Below are 19,079 nucleotides of genomic sequence, written 5' to 3'. Positions count from 1 at the left end.
AGAGAGAAAGGAAGAGAGAAAGGAAGAGAGAAAGAAAGAGAGAAAGGAAGAGAGAAAGAAAGAGAGAAAGAAGAAAGAAGAAGAAAGAAAGAAAGAAAGAAAGAAAGAAAGAAAGAAAGAAAGAAAGAAAGAAAGAAAGAAAGAAAGAAAGAAAGAAAGAAAGAAAGAAAGAAAGAAAGAAAGAAAGAAAGAAAGAAAGAAAGAAAGAAAGAAAGAAAGAAAGAAAGAAAGAAAGAAAGAAAGAAAGAAACCTTCATTCCACCCATCCAGGAAATGAAATAAAATGCTTTAGTTCTAATGTCTGGCTAATCTTTCTCTCAAGGTGAAGAATAACATCGGTTTTATATTTCAGAGAGAGAAAAAACATTTTCAGATACTGGAGACAACCACTCTTTGGGCTTTTGTGTTTGGTCTGGATCAGAATTTCCCAAACTGTGAAAATAAAAATATTTCCATAAATGTAGGAAAAGGCTCCTTTTTCTTTCTGTAACCATGGTAACAAGGAACCACCGGAATCTGTTTTAAAACTGTGTAATCAACAACAGCTCAATGAACATGATTTTGCGTGCCAACCAACCAATGTCAGATCATGCATTTGATAACCACCCCCATTTTTCTTGCGGATTTCTCTATGTCTCAGTTTCTTCCTGGAAGAACGAATACTTGTCAGAAAAAAAAAAGCCACACTTTCATCTTCAATCTTATTTCCTTAAAAAAGTTTAGAAAATAGAAAATGATAAGATAAATGATAGCCAGGTAGACACAAAAAGACAAAACACAATGGGGCTTTTTATATGGCAAAATCAGTAAATTAAATATTTAAGAGGGACTCAATAAGCCAGGAGACATAAGGCTCCTTTCATAAACATAATGAGATTTGCTAAATAAAATTCAAATTTTGTTGTCATTGATAGAGGCTTTGTAACTTGAAAACAACCTCTTGGCACTTTTTCCTCTTATATGAAATTTTTTGTGTGATTTTATAAACTCCAGTACTTCAGGTTTTCATTAGAAAATAGTAACACTTTTAAATTTCTGGATTGTGTTTAACATTTTCATGGAAGTTGAACTAAGATCTTGATCTAGAGTCAAAATAAGGCTATAATTAAAGATTTTTTTTTCTAAACTTCAGAGATACAAGCCAAATATTTTCTGCAAATTTCAAAACTTTTATTAGATACTGTCTTGCACTAGAGATATGTACTAATTAATGAAATTAATTGTTAGTCTTATGGTAGAGAATGTTAAACAGATTATAAAAGAGATTTAAATAACTACAGTATGAATTTTTTAAAATAAAAATAGGCAATGCATCATGTAGAGCAATTTCAGAAGTTTTTGTAATAATAAATTCGAAATTGTAAGCAAAGTAAATATGAAAGATAAGCTTTAGGAAACCTTTAAATAATTAGGACTGTATCCTCCATAAAAGGCTGAGATTTGAATTAGGGAATCAAACAAAAAATATTGAGGTATAAAATTATAAGATTAGAAAGTATGCAACATGTTACATAACATTTTCAAATAGAGTAAAATGTGAATAAACTGGCCCAAGTGACAGTACAGTGTGAAGGGGTCTTGCCTTGAACACAGCCAGATTTGATCCCTGGCATTCCATATGAACCCCCAATCCCTGTCAAGAGTGGTTCCTGAGAGCAAAGCCAGGAGTAAGCCCTGAACATCGCTGGGTGTGCCTCATAAACTAAAAACCCAAAAATATGGATAAGCTAAGTATTAAAATAATTATACATATTTGGTAAGACAATTAATATGAGTTTTATTTTATATACCACTATTAAAAAACTTTACTCAACAAAACCATTGATATTGCAAACAAAAGCGTAATTTAAAGAACTAGTGTTCTAAATTAGCTGAAAGTCGTAATCACTCATAATCTACCTAATGACTGAATTTCATGGAAGATAATACAATGAATTTCATGTCCTTCCTCAAAACTCCTAATATAGACAATTTTTTATTTATTAATCTGGATTCCTTTGTTTCATTATTATTAGAATATCACTAATGTCACTATTAATAGATATAAGCTCTATTGGTTTAATATAACCACTTAAATATTGGTTATATTAGATAGATGATCTTTAGCAATTTTGTGCCTCAACATGCAACTGGATTTTAGATACATTATCCTCTCTGGCACAAACTCAACAAATATTCAGATCTACTTCCAGACAAAATACACTATAGATACTACAAATGGTCAAATTATAACTGCTCTAGATATGAAATCCCATACTACATATAATTCATTACATTATACAAGAACTAGCTTTTACCTCCAAATCTCTACTGCCAAAATATACATACTGGTGACAGGCATAATGTTGGCATTGTGTCCACGAGAAACCATTATTAATAGTATTGTGAAACACAGCATCTCAGTCAATTAGAAAACTGAATTTTTTTTCTGGCTAGAATACTGATTTTATGAAGAACTCATCTAGAATTGACCACAAAATTAAACATTAATGGGATAGCATTTTCAAGATAGAATATTTGGTCAATTTCTGCTTCATTGGCAAGTAAAATGATCTGGAAAGCTTGAAAAGATGAGCATTAGTTGAAACAACTATAAAAGGATCCTATGGGTAACTTAAAAGAGATGGTAAACAGATGTTATCCTTTAGAGTTTACAAATATGTACTAGTTTAAATAATCTGTTTCTGGGTTGAGGATATGCCTTGGTGACACACTATATGTATGCATGAAGCCCTGGGTTTAATCCGTCTTGGGAGAAGAAGGGAGATGTGTTTCCTTTCTGGATAACTTATATAAGTTAAATGTATTTCCTTCATGGATAAATTAAACAATTTCTTTGCTGAAAAGCACAATATTCACAGTGGCTAAACATGATTAAATTTTGTGTTTCTTTGCCGATATGTTCCAGTTTATTGACCTGGTGATATGGGGTAGATTCATTGGAATATTTATCTACTAATTTAAATTCTACTAAGTTGTCTTGCCATTTCAAACCAAAAGAAAAATTTAAAAGGAAACTTAATGCTGAATCCTCAATTACTAGTCATTCTAACTGAGGTCTACAGAGACCTGAAGAAGTGGAAGGTCCAAGGTAATAGACGACTAATCCAAGAGATGAGTAGTAAACTGATGGTCATGATCGATCATTAGTCAAGCTGACAGTCAGTGAGGATGTTTTTGTATGTAACTAGACCTTTGTTTACTCTTGCTTTTTCATACTTTTCTTCTTATACCTAAATCTTTACTAATACCAGTTTGCTTTTAATACTCTCCTTACTAGAAAAAAATTACTGTTTACTGGACATAACCATCACTCTAACTCAAACATTTAATGTAATCAAAACCTAAGATTAGTAGATTCCATTTGAGAAATAATATCAAAGCATGCTTCATTAACTTTTCTTACTGACCATCAGCTTGATCTTGCACATTCTTGCTATTAACTTTCTCCAAGGTTCATGGGTTAGCAGTTAATTTAGTTGTAAAGCCCTGAGAACTTAATTCCTGGCAAGTTCCAGGGTTATAGTTATTCCAGATAATCCAGAGCTATTATACAAGTAATTTTTTTAAAGCTGACTACAAACTACTGAGTGAAATTCAAATGAAATTATAATAGCACTGATTTGATCATCAAACTCAAGCCAATTTTGACACACTTGTAAGAGCAAATGCACAGGAAAAGTTTAAAATTTAATATTGAACTTCTACCCAATTAGGGAAAGTCAAATTTAACATAAATCAAAAAATAAAGCACAGTTTCCCACTTAGTGTCTCTTGGGGAAATCTATAAAATCTACATAAGAATATATAATATTGAATGATATTATATATTAATATATAATATTGCCTTTTATAAAGGCATAATCAAACTGCTTTTCCTTAATTATATTTTATCAGTTATATGCATGATAAATTTTGTTTATTATTCAATCTTCAACTCATACACTTCTCCTATGAAGGATTTTCTTTCTCCAGGGAAAAATAAGTGCTTCTTTCTCTGTGTTCATATGACATTTTATGTATAAATTTATTATAGGGTTTATGTTAATAATTGCATGCCTGTTATCAATATTTATGTACAGCTCCTTCTAGGGATATACACCTGTAGGTACCCAGTTTCTCAAAACTACATTTTTCAAATAAGTGATACCATATATTATAAAATAAATGAGTAAATAGTACAAAAGTTCACTATTTGAATAAAAAAATATCTATTAATACCTACAATGGTGTTTACTATATTTTAATTTAGTATATCTGAACTTTGAGCAGTTTTTAAATATTATTTGACTTTTAGGAATAAATATCAGTAGATTACATATAATTGGTCCAGAAATTACAAGAATATTGTTGCTAGAGAGCAGAAGAAATTATGCATCATAAGCAATACAGTGTGAAGTTTAAATGCTAACTAAAAATATGCATTTTCCAAACAAGAAACTATGAGAAATTTATTAAGAGCCTAAAAAAACACTTCCTGTAAGGAAAAAAAAATTCTTTATAGTTAACAAATGATATAATCTGATGAAAAATAAAAACCACTTACGACTTCGTTTTAATTTATTAGAACTTAAATCTTTATGTATAGAAAAATCACTCTCAAAAATGATTTTAGGCACATTTCAACAAACTTTTAAGAACAATTGCTCATTTTAACTCTAGATATAATTCCATCAAAAACCTCTACCCACCTACTTAAAGGCAATATATTTACTCCTCTGAGTATTTCTACTGAAATTTGGCATTCTGCACCTGTGGTTTTTCTCTTTTAACAAATATCGCTACCATGGCAACAACAAGTCACACAGCACCATATACTGTGCCCTTTATGTAAGCCTGACCTGGTACCCAGGATCAAATAAAATCTCATTATCTGTTCATGTGTGAGACTGAAAGGGATGCAGAGACAATAGAAATGGATGTCACTAAAATGAAATGTTAATTTATAGGAGAGATCTATACTCTGAAGGATTTCAGACACAATTTCTTGGCTTTTTAAATTTGTTTTTGAGTTTTGTGCCACACCCAGTTGCACTCAGGGCTTACTTCTGGCTCTTCACTCAGGGATCATGCCTAGGGGTGCTTAGGGAACCACATGGGAGTCCAGAGATTAAATCCTGGCCAGCCACATGCAAAGCAAGCATCCTGCCCACTGTACTATCTCTCTAACCAAATATTTGGAAAATAATCTGAATATATAGTCCAAATAGCCTTAGGTAGTTGTCATGAAAAGTATTCTGAGTTTTGCCTAGTTTAATCCATTTAAATATTACAATAACTTTTATACATATGAAAAACCATAGGAAATTAAACTGTGTAGAGTAGAGTTACATTAATTCAAATCTACGAATAGTCAAGGGAAATAGCTATTTTACTTTACCAAGTCAAAGAGACCTAATTAGTAGTAGTGATCTTTTGGCAATGGACAGATATTATCTTCACAAGTGAAGATATTTACTGTGTAAATATATGACTTTGAACGACACTACATTTACATTTTTTTGTTGTTTCTTTTTTGGGTTACACTCTGACTCTGTGCTCAGGGATCACTCCTGCAGGGCTGATGGGACCATAGCGGGTCCAGGGATTGAACCAAGGTGAGACACATGCAAGGCAAGTGTCTTACCTTATTATATTATGTCTGTGGCTTCAAATTAATTTCTTTCAACGTTTTAAGATAATATAATTCTTTTATATTATTTTAAAATAAAAATAATCACAGAAAAAAGAGAAAAGTCTAAAGAATGTAGATAAGAGAAAAACATTTGTATCTCATCTTCTGATTTCTAACCTCAACTTGAGAAAGACATTAGCATTGTCTTTTTTGGGTCAGCTAGACAGCTATATAAGGTCTCAGGCAAAAAAATTACAAAAACAAAAAAATAAATTAAAAAACAAACAAATCTGTTATAAGTCAAATCGGTTCTCAAGCACAATGTGAAGGAATGTAGAGGAAGCACTATGAAAAGATTATTATTTATGTTATCTATATTACTAAATATAGATTTAGTAATAAAGATTAAAAATTTAATAAATATTTAGTAATACAGATTAAAACAGAGAAAAATTGTGAAACATGCAGAAAAAAAACTGTGTGAATAGGAAAAGAGAATTCTGACCACAAGAAGAATAAAAAGACTTTCCAAGCCAGTTCAATAAAGTGAATAAAGCCATGCTATAAATTATGGGTAATTTGATCCAGGGATAAAATTCCATAAATTCTTATAATGGCTTTTCCACTACCCAAAAGCATTAACCTAGGTGAAGGGGAATGAGATTTTTCTTTCTTGTTCTCAGTAAAATAAAATTACTAGGTATTAATAATACTTAAAGCTCAAGATAGATTTTATGGGATATGATCTTGATCAAGATTTTGCATATCAATCTTTTTTTAAAAGATGGGACAGGGAGAGATAATTGTCTTGAAATCTACTGGGCCTCATCTCAGAACTAGGAAATTTGACCCTGCAGGTGGGAACTTCCTAGGTATTTTTAGACAAAATAAAGCTTGAAAATCAAAGTTTCTAAAAGTTTTCTCATAATCATTTTACTTATTTTTTCCTAACATAACCTTTTGCAAGATATTCTTAAAACAGAGTACATTTTTACATGATTATTTATGAAATTATCCCATCATTTTAATAATGACTTAGTTCTGTTTGCTCAGCCCTGTTTTCATGTGTTTTGAATAAGTCATACTATTTCTAACTTTCACATTCTTATTTGGAAACAACTTTTAAAAATTAACTGACAATCAATAATTTTATGCTTTCTGGTGATTTTAAATGATACCAGGGAGGCATTGCATCAGAATTCAGTAAGCTAGATTCTTCTGTGATATTCGATTTGTAACTTGCTTGTACATGCTGTAAACGACCTTGCCCAACTTCCCTTGATATAAACACCCTTATCTTATGATTTCATGATTGCAACCTCTTTTCTTATGATGTCCTTGATGAATTTGATGCCTTGATGTAACCTCAATGATCTTGTTGCACTGTCTGTCTCGTGCTAGATGAGAAATCACAAGCCCTGCAGATGCTCAATGTTAGTGATCTTGGGGCCCCTATTCTGGGCCAATAGCTTCAGATACTTTGCCTAACTACAGTCTTGGCCTGACCCAGTCACTGTAAATAATCTATCTTGCTTTTCTGCCATAAGATGACTCTGTCTGCTTGATTAAACAAACGTTGGTGCAACATTTCTACCTGGAAAATGACCTTGGACATTTCCTTCTAAGTCTGTTTCTCTGTCTAAAATAAAAGTTTGAATTATTCAGTCAAAGTTTCTATGTAATCAATTTTTTTTAAAAAAAGTATTAAGGCATTGATTACTCTTAAGATTGGTAAAACATATTTGTGAAATTCATCTTATGTGAGATATTCCAGCCACTATACCAGCACATGTAGAAAATAAAATTCATATTAATGACCCTTGCTGTTAGAAAAATGTTGAACTCATATAACCCATTCATATCAAAAACCACTGATTCAACTAGTGGATCATTTTCTTGCATTCATTTGTTTCTCCCATTTCTGTTACAATTGTCTAGTTCAAATTCTTTGAAAGTTTCCATTTGAAACAATGCAATTGCTCCTTATCTGCTCTGATTTTAATATGGCTTCATTTATATTCTTTCTCTACACTACAATCAGGGGCATCATTTTAAGATAGCATGATGTTATTTTGGCACTTTGATTTTTTCAATGACTCGTCTCTGTTTAAGCTCCATTCCACACTTAGAAATAAGGCATAGAGCAACTCCTTAACTTCCACACCCATTCTACACTACTCTGTCTCTGCTAAGTCTTGTGTCTGTTAACCAACCCGATGTATATGTTACATGATTTTCCTCAAATATGTTATAGTCTTGTTTTCCATGTTCCAATTTCTCTCTGAACATTTCTGTCATCCTTTGTCTGCTGAACAAACTTTGCAGCACTTTATAAATATCTCTATTTTTATCATTACACTATTTCCTCTCTATAGTCCTTTCCCAAAAGCTTTTAAGTAAAACAAAGCTGCGACTGTTTGAGTTGTAGAGCTTGCTATAGTGTGTTACACAGAGATGCTGGAAAAATGTTTGCAGTTACAAAAAAAATGACTAGAAATATCTGCAAAAATAATTTCATGGTAAAAAGTAGGAGCCAGAGAGATAATACCAGGATTAATGTGTTTGCCTGGCATGCATCCTACTCATGCTCAATCCCTTGATACCATGAGGAAAAACTATGAAGCAGAGAACTGGGAGTAGCCACCAGGACTGCTGGGTATGGCCCAAAAATAGAAGGAGAGAGGGGGAGAGAGGGAGGGAGGGAGGGAGAGAGGGTGGGAGGGGGGAGGGACAGATGGAGAGGAGAGGAGAGGAGAGGAGAGGAGAGGAGAGGAGAGGAGAGGAGAGGAGAGGAGAGGAGAGGAGAGGAGAGGAGAGGAGAGGAGAGGAGAGGAGAGGAGAGGAGAGGAGAGGAGAGGAGAGGAGAGGAGAGGAGAGGAGAGGGAAAAGAATGGAGGGGATGGGAAGGAAGAGGAAGGGAGGGGAGGAGAGGGGAGGGGGAGAGGGGAGGGGGAGAGGGGAGGGGGAGAGGGGAGGAGGGGATGGAGGGGAAGAGAGGGAAGGAAAAACAGAATAACATGTTAGAAAACCATTTTTTTTCTTTTTGCACATACTTGGTGATGCTCAGGGATTATTCCTGGCTTTGCACTCAGGGATCACTTCTGGCACTCTTGTGGCTCAGGGACCCACATGGAGTGCCAGGGATCAAACTCAGTCTACTGCATGCAAGGCAAGTAGTGCCCTGCCTGTGCTATCATTCTGGCCACCAAAAGAATACCGTTAAAATATATTTTAACTTGCAGTTACATCAATTTCCTTTCCATGGAGTTCATGGAAAACTTATGAGAGATACATGTATTCTTTGTCATAAGCATTGCAGTGTATACGGTAAGTAGACTTTGAAAGATATCCAGGCTAATCATTCACATTTTAAATGACTGGAGAGTTCAATCAGTGGCAATAAAATCGATAAGTGAAGCCATTCGTACCTGTTAGATCAGCATTGGGCCACCAGCCTAACTCACACGCCTTGCAGGTGAATTCATCTTGCACAAACTCATTCTCCTTGCAGGCCGTGCAAATCCAGCAGCAGCTCACTTCGCCTTTCCGAATGACCTGGAAAGGGGGATATTTTACAGATTTCAAAGGCGGTTGGTCCAGAAATTCTTTTTTATTTGGATGAGCAATTATTTTTGTATTCTGACTAAAATATAAAAGAGTAAATTTTCTCAGAATTCTCTCTGCCAAGGAAATGAGCATCTGGATTGGAATATGCCTGTTTACCTTAGAGCTCAAGTGTCAATTTCTATTCTTTCACTGCTAGATCTAGAGGATCTTCAATTATCATTTTTAACAAAAGTAATTGAGTATATTTTAAAGACTTAAAAAGTTGAATTTTTTCTTTTTCAATATATACTATTCTCAGATAAGTAGCACTGTCACTGTCACCCTGTTGTTCATCGGTTTTGCTCAAGTGGACACCAGTAATGTCTCCATTGTGAGACTTGCTGTTACTGTTTTTGGCATATCGGTAGCTTGCCAGGCTCTGCCGTGCAGACGGGAGACTCTCAGTAGCCTGCCAGGCTCTCCAAGAGGGACAGAGGAATCAAACCCAGTTTGGCCACATGCAAGACAAACGCCCTACCTGCTGTGCTATCACTTCAGTCCTACCTGCTGTGCTATTGCTCAGATAAGTAAAATTGCATTTTTATCCTCTGAAAGTGAGAGTAATGTGTACCTAATAAAGCTCCTATGAATTCAGAAACATTGATGAATTATGAACCTTTCAGAGGAATTAAGAAATCTTGGCAGAGTCTCTTGCCAGCGCACCTGGCTGTCTTCCCCGGGGCCCCTTGAAGGGGATGGGCTCCAGATTCCCTCCCCATCCCGATCAGAGCTCTCAGGGCCTAAGACCTCTGGAGCCTAGCCACAGTCATGCTCAAGGCCCCTCTCCACACATTCGGACGAGCCTCACGCATGAGGGTACCGACAGAGGAACCCAGGTGTGTGGGACCTGGGGCTGAGACCTCCAAGCCTGCTTGGATTGGGACTGGGCCTCTTCCATCCATATTTCCCATTCTCCAGTAGCTGGGCAGTCACACACAGGGACTGCCCCTGGTGCCGTGTAATCTCACCAATGGCCAACATCCAGAGACTTAAAACCAGCCTCTTGGAAGCGACATCTTATAGCCTACTTCTCCCTCTGGGAGAACCTGGCAAGCTACTGAGAGTTTCCTTCCCACATGGGACAGCCTCGCAAACTCCCTATGGTGTATTCATTTGCCAAAACCAGTAACAGTGATGGGTCTCATTTCCCTGACCCTGAAAGAGCCTCCAATGCAGCATCATTGGGAAGGACGAGTAAAGAGAGGCTTCTAAAATTTCAGGGCTAGGATGAATGGAGATGTTACTGAGACTGCTCGAGAAATTTGAAGATCAATGGGATGATGATGATGATGATATGAAATCTTGTACAACTTTACATATGTAAGGATAGAATTATGACTAAAATAATGACACTTTCTTATGGTCCTTGGACATGCCCTAATATTAAAAAGATCAAATAGATTTGTGGAAGAAAAATTCCTAGTCCAAATTTATTGGAGAGTTGCCATGATTTGAACATTTCAAAATTTATCCCATAATTTTGTTTGGTAAGCATTTTCATTGCTACAATATAAAAATAAACATTAAATATTGGATTGGAGGTGTTTTCTGTAAGTAGCATGCAATTAGCTCTTTTCTTCTCTAATGTGACAATTATTTTCTTAGATCATTTTGTACACTTACATTTATTATGGTGTTTTATGTGAATGGGTATCAATCATCTCTACTACTTTTTTCTATCTCTCCCATCTATTCTTTTGTTTCCTTTTTCTACTCTTTCTTATTTCTTTTGGATTACCAGAAGGTGTTTTAGTCTCATATTTATCTCCAATACTAAATTCTAAATTATATTTATTTGCTTTTTTAGTGGTTGCAGTAGGTTTGATAAAATGCACCATTTAACCTATCACAATTTAATCTAAACTCAAATAAAATATGAGCTCACATATAACGTATGTGAGCTCAAGCAGCATTATTCGTTTTATCTTCCCATCCCTTTCATCGTTGTTTTAGTACATTTTAGTACATTTTCACTTATTTGTATTTAGTAACACCAATGAATAATTTTTGCTTTAAATAATATTTAAATGAGAAAAACCATTACATATGGCATATATGAATGTGTGATTGTTTTTTGTATATTTTAACAATATAGCTTTTAATTTTTGTAAATATTGTACCACTTCATTCTCAAAACCAAAAATCTAGCTAGCACTCATATTATGCAACTAACACCCTTTACTGATTCCTTTTTTCTCTCCCTTGTACTCCCTCTGCTAACCCCCATTTTGTTGCATTTTGCCCTTTGCTTTTGTGATGTTGCTTATTCACTTGTTTTATTTATACTCCACAAACAAGTGAAACCCAGATAAAATTTATCTTCTGACTAACAGCATAATCACTTCAAAATTCATCTATTTTGTACCAGTGACAAAGTTTCCTTTTCAAAAAATATGAGTTGTACATATGGGACACACCTTAAACATCCTATCATGGTTGATGCACACTTCAGTTTCTTAGCAATTATAAATAATGTTACAATGAAGATAATGGTGTATATATATTTTTGAATAATGTTTATATATTATTTGTATTAAAAATCTAGGAGTGGAATTGCTGGTTCATATTGCAGTCCTAATTTCTTGAGGATCTTCTATACTGATTTCCACAATGGATACACCAATTTATGTTGCTACCAGTGCATAAGTGTTTCTTTTCTTCCACATCCTCAACAATATTTATTGCCTTGTATTTTTAAAATATAGATGACTTTCTGGTGGTATATTCAACTTGTGACTTTCATTTGCATTTCCTTCATAAGAGAATATTTTTACATATGCCTATTTGCTGTCTGCATGTCTTCTTTGAAGAAAGTTCTATTCAAATCTTTCCCTGTTTTTAAGCATTGGGTTGTTTGGTTGTTGGTTTTCTGTTGGATTGTGTATTTATACAAAAATAGAGCTGGATATTTATGAATACCTCATTGGATTTATGAGATGCAAATATCACCCTAATCAATAGGTTATATTTTCATCTGGGAGGAAAAGGCTCCCAAACAATGGTTAGGGAGCCTAAAGGCTTGTGCCAGCAGTGTTGGGACAACCAGAATAGATAGTTGAATCTGAAGGCCTGGCAATACTGTGCATCTAGAAAGCAGCACTGCTGGGGGTCACCAAGACCACATCCTGCGGTGCTTAAACAATCATGCAGAGCTGAGGATTCAACTAGGGGGATTGTGAGGGCAAGGCAAGCACCCCTGACCTCTGAAATAGGACGATAACCCCTAAATTTCAATTTTTGTAAAATTAGTTTACTGCACAGAAGCTTTTTAATTTAATATAGTACTCCCCCTCTCTCTATATATACATGTATATACCCCCCCTCTCTCTCTATATATATACATGTATATACCCTCTCTTTAAATATATATATACAATTTGAAGCCATTTTTGTTGCTTATATCAAAGAGCATAACACCTGTTTTTCCTGAGTCTTTTAGTGTTTCATGTTAAATAATCAAGTCTTTAACCTTGGAGCGATAACAGGGCATTTACCTTGCACACGGCCGACCCGGGTTCGATTCCTCTGTCCCTCTCGGAGACCCTGGCAAGCTACCAAGAGTATCCCGCCCGAACGGCAGATCCTGGCAAGCTACCTGTGGCATATTTGATTGCCAAAAACAGTAACCGTTCGAGCAAATCGATGAACAACAGGACAACAGTGCAGTGCTATACATTCTATTGTTTTATGTACATTATATAGATTCAATTATTTCAGCCTTTTCATTAGATTCAAATCTCTGTTATACTTTCCTCTACCTGAACAACATCTTTTTAAATATTTTCTGCAGTTCTGATCTAAGAATTATTACTTCTCTCAAGTTTTGTTTATTTGAAGAGTCTTTTATTTTTACTGCTTTTGAAAAAAAATGCTTCACTTGGCATGAGAGTTTTCATTGACATAATTTATCTTAATTCAGCGACTCATGCCATTCTGTTGGCCTTGAAATAGAATTATAGGTTCATTTTTATTTCTTCCAGCACTTTAAATATGTCATACTTTTCTTTCCTCACATGATTTTTTATGAAAAGCTTAATGCAATTCTCATTTTGTTTCACTATGTGAAGCAGGCTTTATACTGTGGCTGATATTCAGATTTTCCTTTTATCTTTTAAAAAGCAATTTCATTGTTATGTCTCATTTGAGTTCATCTTCTTTAGGATTTATTGAGGTTCATGCATTTCAGTTTATAATTCATTACATATGACTTTTTAGTCATTTTTTTAGAATTATTTTTTCTGATCTCTTCCTCCTGTCCTTTTGAATCTTCAATTGTACCAGAATAAACTTCCTAATAGTACATTGTGAGTCTTTTAATATCTATTTATATCTTTTATTTCCCTCTCTTTACCTCTTTTGGTTACTTTAGCAATATAACACTTTTTAATAGAAAACCATCTCATATAATATAAATAGTTCTCCATCTCAAACAATTTTATCAGTTTCACATCTATCATACTGTGAAAGAACAACACATAGGTAAGTATTTATAATATTTTAGTGCAAGAACATTTTTGTTTATTCTTGGAGACTTTACTGCCTTTAAATTTAGGAGACATTTTTATAATTTTTAATAACAAAATCATGCATTAATGAGCATAAATTGTCTACATAGTCCTAATTGCTTATTGCTGATATGAAGCAATGTAAGTGGCAATTAGAAGGCTCTGGTGACCAGTAACTCTTTGCCGCTCACTATCAGTTGTCATAGACAGATCCTAGTCTTTCTCTTTTTCTCAGTTTTGCACTTGCCAAATGTGGTGTAAGTGATACTTTTTCCTTGGGATGAATCTGAGAGTTAATGCATATAAAACGGGGTCAAGTGTAATGTCAATGACTATATTCTTTTGCTATGATTTAGATTGACAGAGGTTGAGTTTAATGCAAACACATTTTTTGAGATAGGAAGGTATGATCGAAAAATATCCAAGTGACTAGGTGAAATAAACAGTTTTCTTAAACAATTTTTAAAAATTGTGTCTAACAGCGGAATGAGAGTTGAGAGAGAGAAACTTCTAAGATCTCAGGGAAAGGACGAATTGAGAGGTTACTGAGTCTGCTTGAGAAATCAACAATTAACAGGATTTTGTGATCGTGATCATGATCATATCTAACATGGACATGAGCAAACATTCACTGGTTGGGCTTGGGGAAGTCACAACTTCAACATCCTCAGTGTTCAGCATTGCAGATCCCTTCAAAAAAAGGGTTTGGGGCTGGGGGAGTCCTGGTGTTTCCAGGTCACTGGGAATCAGGTAGCTATTCTTTGTCCTGCCAGTGCTTGTCCAGGCTTGGGAGCTCCTGAAATGGCTCATCTGCCATTACAGGAGCCAGTGAAGGCACACCCATGAGAGAATGGCTTTGGAAAGATTTGGTATCAGAATACTGACTTTGAATGCAATAGTGGTTGAACCATGGAACTCTCTCAGAGCCTGTGGGACTAGGAGGGAGCCCCAGAAAGGGCTCATTCTGATACTGGTAAGAGCCAATATTCAGCTGTCATTATCGGTACCATCTTGGTGAGAACATAAGCAGAACGAGGTATAGCCCCCAAATTTCAACCAACTCATCAATTAACAAAGTTTGCTGTTAAAAAAAAAAAAAGGTAAGTGTGAGAAAGCTGTAATATCACTCATCTGTGGTATATAAAGAAATGGTATATAAATGGTATATAAAGAAACCTCACTTGGCTATTTGATAGTCATATGTTTTTGTTTACTCATCTTACATATTGCCCAACATATTGCCAATTCTTTCTTTAAAATATTATTTCTTGGGATGGGGTGTGGTTCGTGCAGTTGCACACACACATGTCTAACACATGCAAGTCCTTACCTGAATTTAATCTCCACAACACTCACCTTACATACTCCATAAAACCACTAAGGTGTAGCCTCATTAATTTTTTTAATTGAAATTTTTTGTCACCATGAAATTATGAAGCTATTCATGCTTTGGTTTCAGGCACACCATGTTCCAACACCAAACACTTCACCAGTGTCCTCTTCCCTCCACAGTGCCACCCCAATGCCATTTGCTTCCCACTCAGCAATCTGCTTGTACAAGAGGCTGATGTATGTGTGAAAACCCCATAGTTTATGGTATTGTTGCTAGTAGGGTTTCATATGCAACATTTTACCACCCTTTGGCACCATCTCCTCCCAGTTAAATGCTTCCTTCCACCATTGATACCACATTCCCAGTCCTATCCCCCTTCCCCTCAAGTGACATGTCTCCTACTGAAGACCAACTCTCATGTTCTGCATTTCCATTGTCTCTCTCTGGGTACTCTTTATTCCACCATTATGTTTCTTTATATCCTGCATGTGACAGAGATCATTCTGTCTCTCTCTCTCCCTCTGACTAACTTCACACAACATGATACTCTCCAGGTCCCTCCATGGAGCAGCAAATTTCGTGACTTTATCTTTTCTAAGTTAAAGAAAATGGCCAAGTTATATTCCATTGTGTAAAATGGGGAGAAGAGATGAACAGAAACTTCCTCAAAGCAGAAATACAGGTGGTCAAAAGGCATATGAGAAAATGCCACTGATCATCAGGGAGATACAAATTGAAGCAACAATGAGATGCCACTTCTCACCCCAGAGACTGGCACACATCAAAAAGACAACAACCAGTGCTGGCGCAGATGCGAGTGGCCTGGGGAGCAGGGAGGAAGAGACTCCAATTCACTGCTGATGGGAATGCCAACTAGTCCAGCCTTTCTGAAAAACAGTATGGACATTCCTAAATATTCAGGAATTGAGCTTCCATATGACCTAGCAACTTGACTTCTTAGAATGTCCTCCAAAGACTCTCAAACAAAATGGAGAAAACGTGTTGCATCCCTATGCTTCTTGAAGCATTATTTACAATAGGCAAAATCTGGAAACAACACAAGTGTCCAAGAATAGATGACTAGTGAAGAAATTAATTTTTTCTTCCATTTTAATTGTTCATTATAGAAGTTCGATTTTGTTATCTTTTATATTTTCTTTTATATTTATATTTATCTTTTATATTTGTCTTCTCTTGACATTAGTGTCTTCTTTTAAATCCATAAGTGTGTATTTATAGCGTGCATTTATTTTAATATATTTGACAGCTATTTCTACCCAGCAATGTAGTTTCAAACTGTTTCTATTGTTTGATTTTCCTTCTGGTCATGTGTCACATCTTTCTCACTTTGTCGCATGTTTAAAACTACCAGATGCTGGACATTATGTACATAATGTGTAGACTGCTATGTTTTATTTATCTTTGTTATGGCCACTAGTGAAGTCACTCATGTTCTGGCCACTATTAATTTCCTCGAGGCTAGCATTCAGTCTTGTCTTTAATTTTTTAGGGACCCTCTAGAATGATCTATACAAAAGGAATAGTTTGCCTTCATTATTAATATACAACCCTCCTGGGTTTTATATTTCATTCCTTGTGCATTAAATGCAATTCCTTCATGCTTATGGATATCCTGTGTGACATTATGTGAGTGCTACCTGAACTTCAAAATTCTACCCTAGTCGTGCAGATTTGTTGGATACTCTGGAATATCTGCAGAGGTTCTGCATGGATCCTCCCCCGACCCATGCTTTAATAAATTCTAGCTACCTTGGTTTCCTAAATTCTGATTTCTGTTTTCTTTAATTTTTGGTTTGTGCTGGTAGTGGGACACACCTGGCGAAGTACCTGGATTTGTCTTGGCTCTGTGCTCAGAGATCACTCCAGATGTTTCTCTGGCGACATGATGCAGTGTCAGGGATATAAGTAGGGCCGGCCACAAGCAAAGCAAATACCATACTATCCTAAGGACTCTTTCATCTTAAGTAAAAAGATGGTTAAGTTCTGTGATCTCATTCTGTGTTCTCACTGGAGTTTCTCATCAGAGACTCCACACAGAAAATCTGAGTAGTTTTAGAGTTCAGCTTGTTTGCTTTCTTCAAATCCCTGGACTCAAAGTTATGATTAAACTGAGTGATTTCCAGTGTTTGAACACAGTAATATCATACATTTTGTCAAGTTCTCTAGCTATTTATAATTGAAGACAAAATCTGAATAAAGTTAGTCCCGTGGGGCAATAAGAAATCCCTTCCAAACACATATTCCCATTTGCAAAGATAGAAATTAAACTAAATATTTCCATAGATTAGAATCAAATGCTATCCTTTGTGTAATAAAATTAGTTTCTCATGTGTAAGTTTGGAATGTGTACCATTATTTTAGAAATACATTTTAAAAATGACAGTGCACATCCAGAAAATAACATATTTTTTTACTTCTTTTATTTTCAAGTAAAACCTTCTACCATACCTTTTATTTTCTAATTGTCAAAAATAGAATCAAATTAAATCTTGAAAGATTTGCACTTATCCTTAGAATAAACATGACACATTTAATTCAAAATAATTGTATTTCTAAAATATGAACAATATGATAGTAGTTAATAAAAATTAAGAACTCAAATTACTTTTGAATAGGGGCCAGAGCAATAGTAGAGTAAATAAATAGGGCGCTTGCCTTGCACTTGGTCAACTCTGGTTCACTTCCCAGTACCCACCATGGTTCCTTGAGCACCACCATCAGGAGTGATTCCTGAGCACAGAGCCAGAAGTAAGCCCTGAGCATCACCACTAATATGGCTCAAAACCAACAAAATTTTTGAATGAATGAGTAAATGAACATATAACTGCTTTGCTTATACATTCAACAAATCATGAGTACATGGAGGTGTTAAATGAAGCTAATTTTTATTACTTCTATACTTAAGTCATAAATTTTGTGTACTTCTGTCAGACCATATCTATGAAACAGGATTTGCCATTTCATCTCACAGCTATGCCTCTCTCCAGATTTTCTCATTTTACACTTGAGTTCCAGCTCCATCTTATCATTGATAATTATATATGATGCCTCTGATTTTTTTCTCACTCAAGAGAAGCAGGTACATAGTTGTCTAGCACAGCTGCCATGGCTGTAAGCTCCTAACCACACTAAGTGGTTTTCAGGTTATACTCATATAATCATATGTTGCACAGAAAAACATACCAAGTGCACACAAAGTAGCCAGTGAATAAGAGATGCATTAGATTATTTTTTTAAATGTAATCATTCCACTCAAGGAACACTAGTGCTTTCTAATTCCAATACCTTTGAAATCTGAGCTCCTTAGTCAAGTATTCACTTTGCCTCTGGTCCTTGTTTGTGAATTAGATTTACTTATTTCTTATGTAAGTCAACCAAATAAGAAAGAACACAGTAAGCATTATCTGCTTTTGTCATTAAAATATCCTCTTAACTCTTAGTTTTAGAGGGAGATTTCAAATAGGATAGATACAGCATCTAATATGTTTTTCATCTGATTTTTGCATAAAAATATTCTGCAAGTTGTACAGAGAACAGATTTTAAAAGGGGATGAGACATAACATGTATATGTGTAGGCATATGTGTGCATATGCATGTGTTTTTCTTCAATCGACCTAACATGGAAACACATATTAATAAACCTTAATAAAGGTTGATATTATACTTCATTTGGAGTTACTTTTTTTCATCTACTAATATTAATGGGCTGGAACAATAGCACAGTGGCAGGGCGTTAGCCTTTCACGTGACCGACCCTAGTTTCATTTCTCCGCCCCTCTCGGACAGCCCAGAAAGCTACTGAGAGTATCATACCCGCACGGCAGAGCCTGGCAAGCTATCCGTGGCATACTGGATATGCCCAAAAAAACAGTAACAATAAGTCTCACAATGTTACTGGTGCCCGATCGAACAAATCAATGAGCAATGGGATGACAGTGACAGTGACAGTGATTAATATTAATACTTTCAAGATCAGATATGTTCTGCACAATAGCTACA

At 35.2% G+C, this 19,079-nt stretch overlaps 1 protein-coding gene across 1 annotated transcript in view; it reads right to left on the bottom strand.

Moving 5' to 3' along the window:
- GRM1 (glutamate metabotropic receptor 1) overlaps window positions 1-19,079 on the bottom strand; it is a 478,994-nt gene that overhangs the window by 47,872 nt on the left and 412,043 nt on the right. The window contains 1 exon segment of the mRNA XM_004608987.2: window positions 9,043-9,169. Coding sequence (XP_004609044.2) covers window positions 9,043-9,169 — 127 coding nt within the window.

This window comes from Sorex araneus, chromosome 4, assembly GCF_027595985.1.
Source record: "Sorex araneus isolate mSorAra2 chromosome 4, mSorAra2.pri, whole genome shotgun sequence".
NCBI lineage: Eukaryota > Metazoa > Chordata > Mammalia > Eulipotyphla > Soricidae > Sorex > Sorex araneus.
Note: the sequence above shows the minus strand (reverse complement) of the source record. Positions and strands in the feature narration are given on the sequence as shown.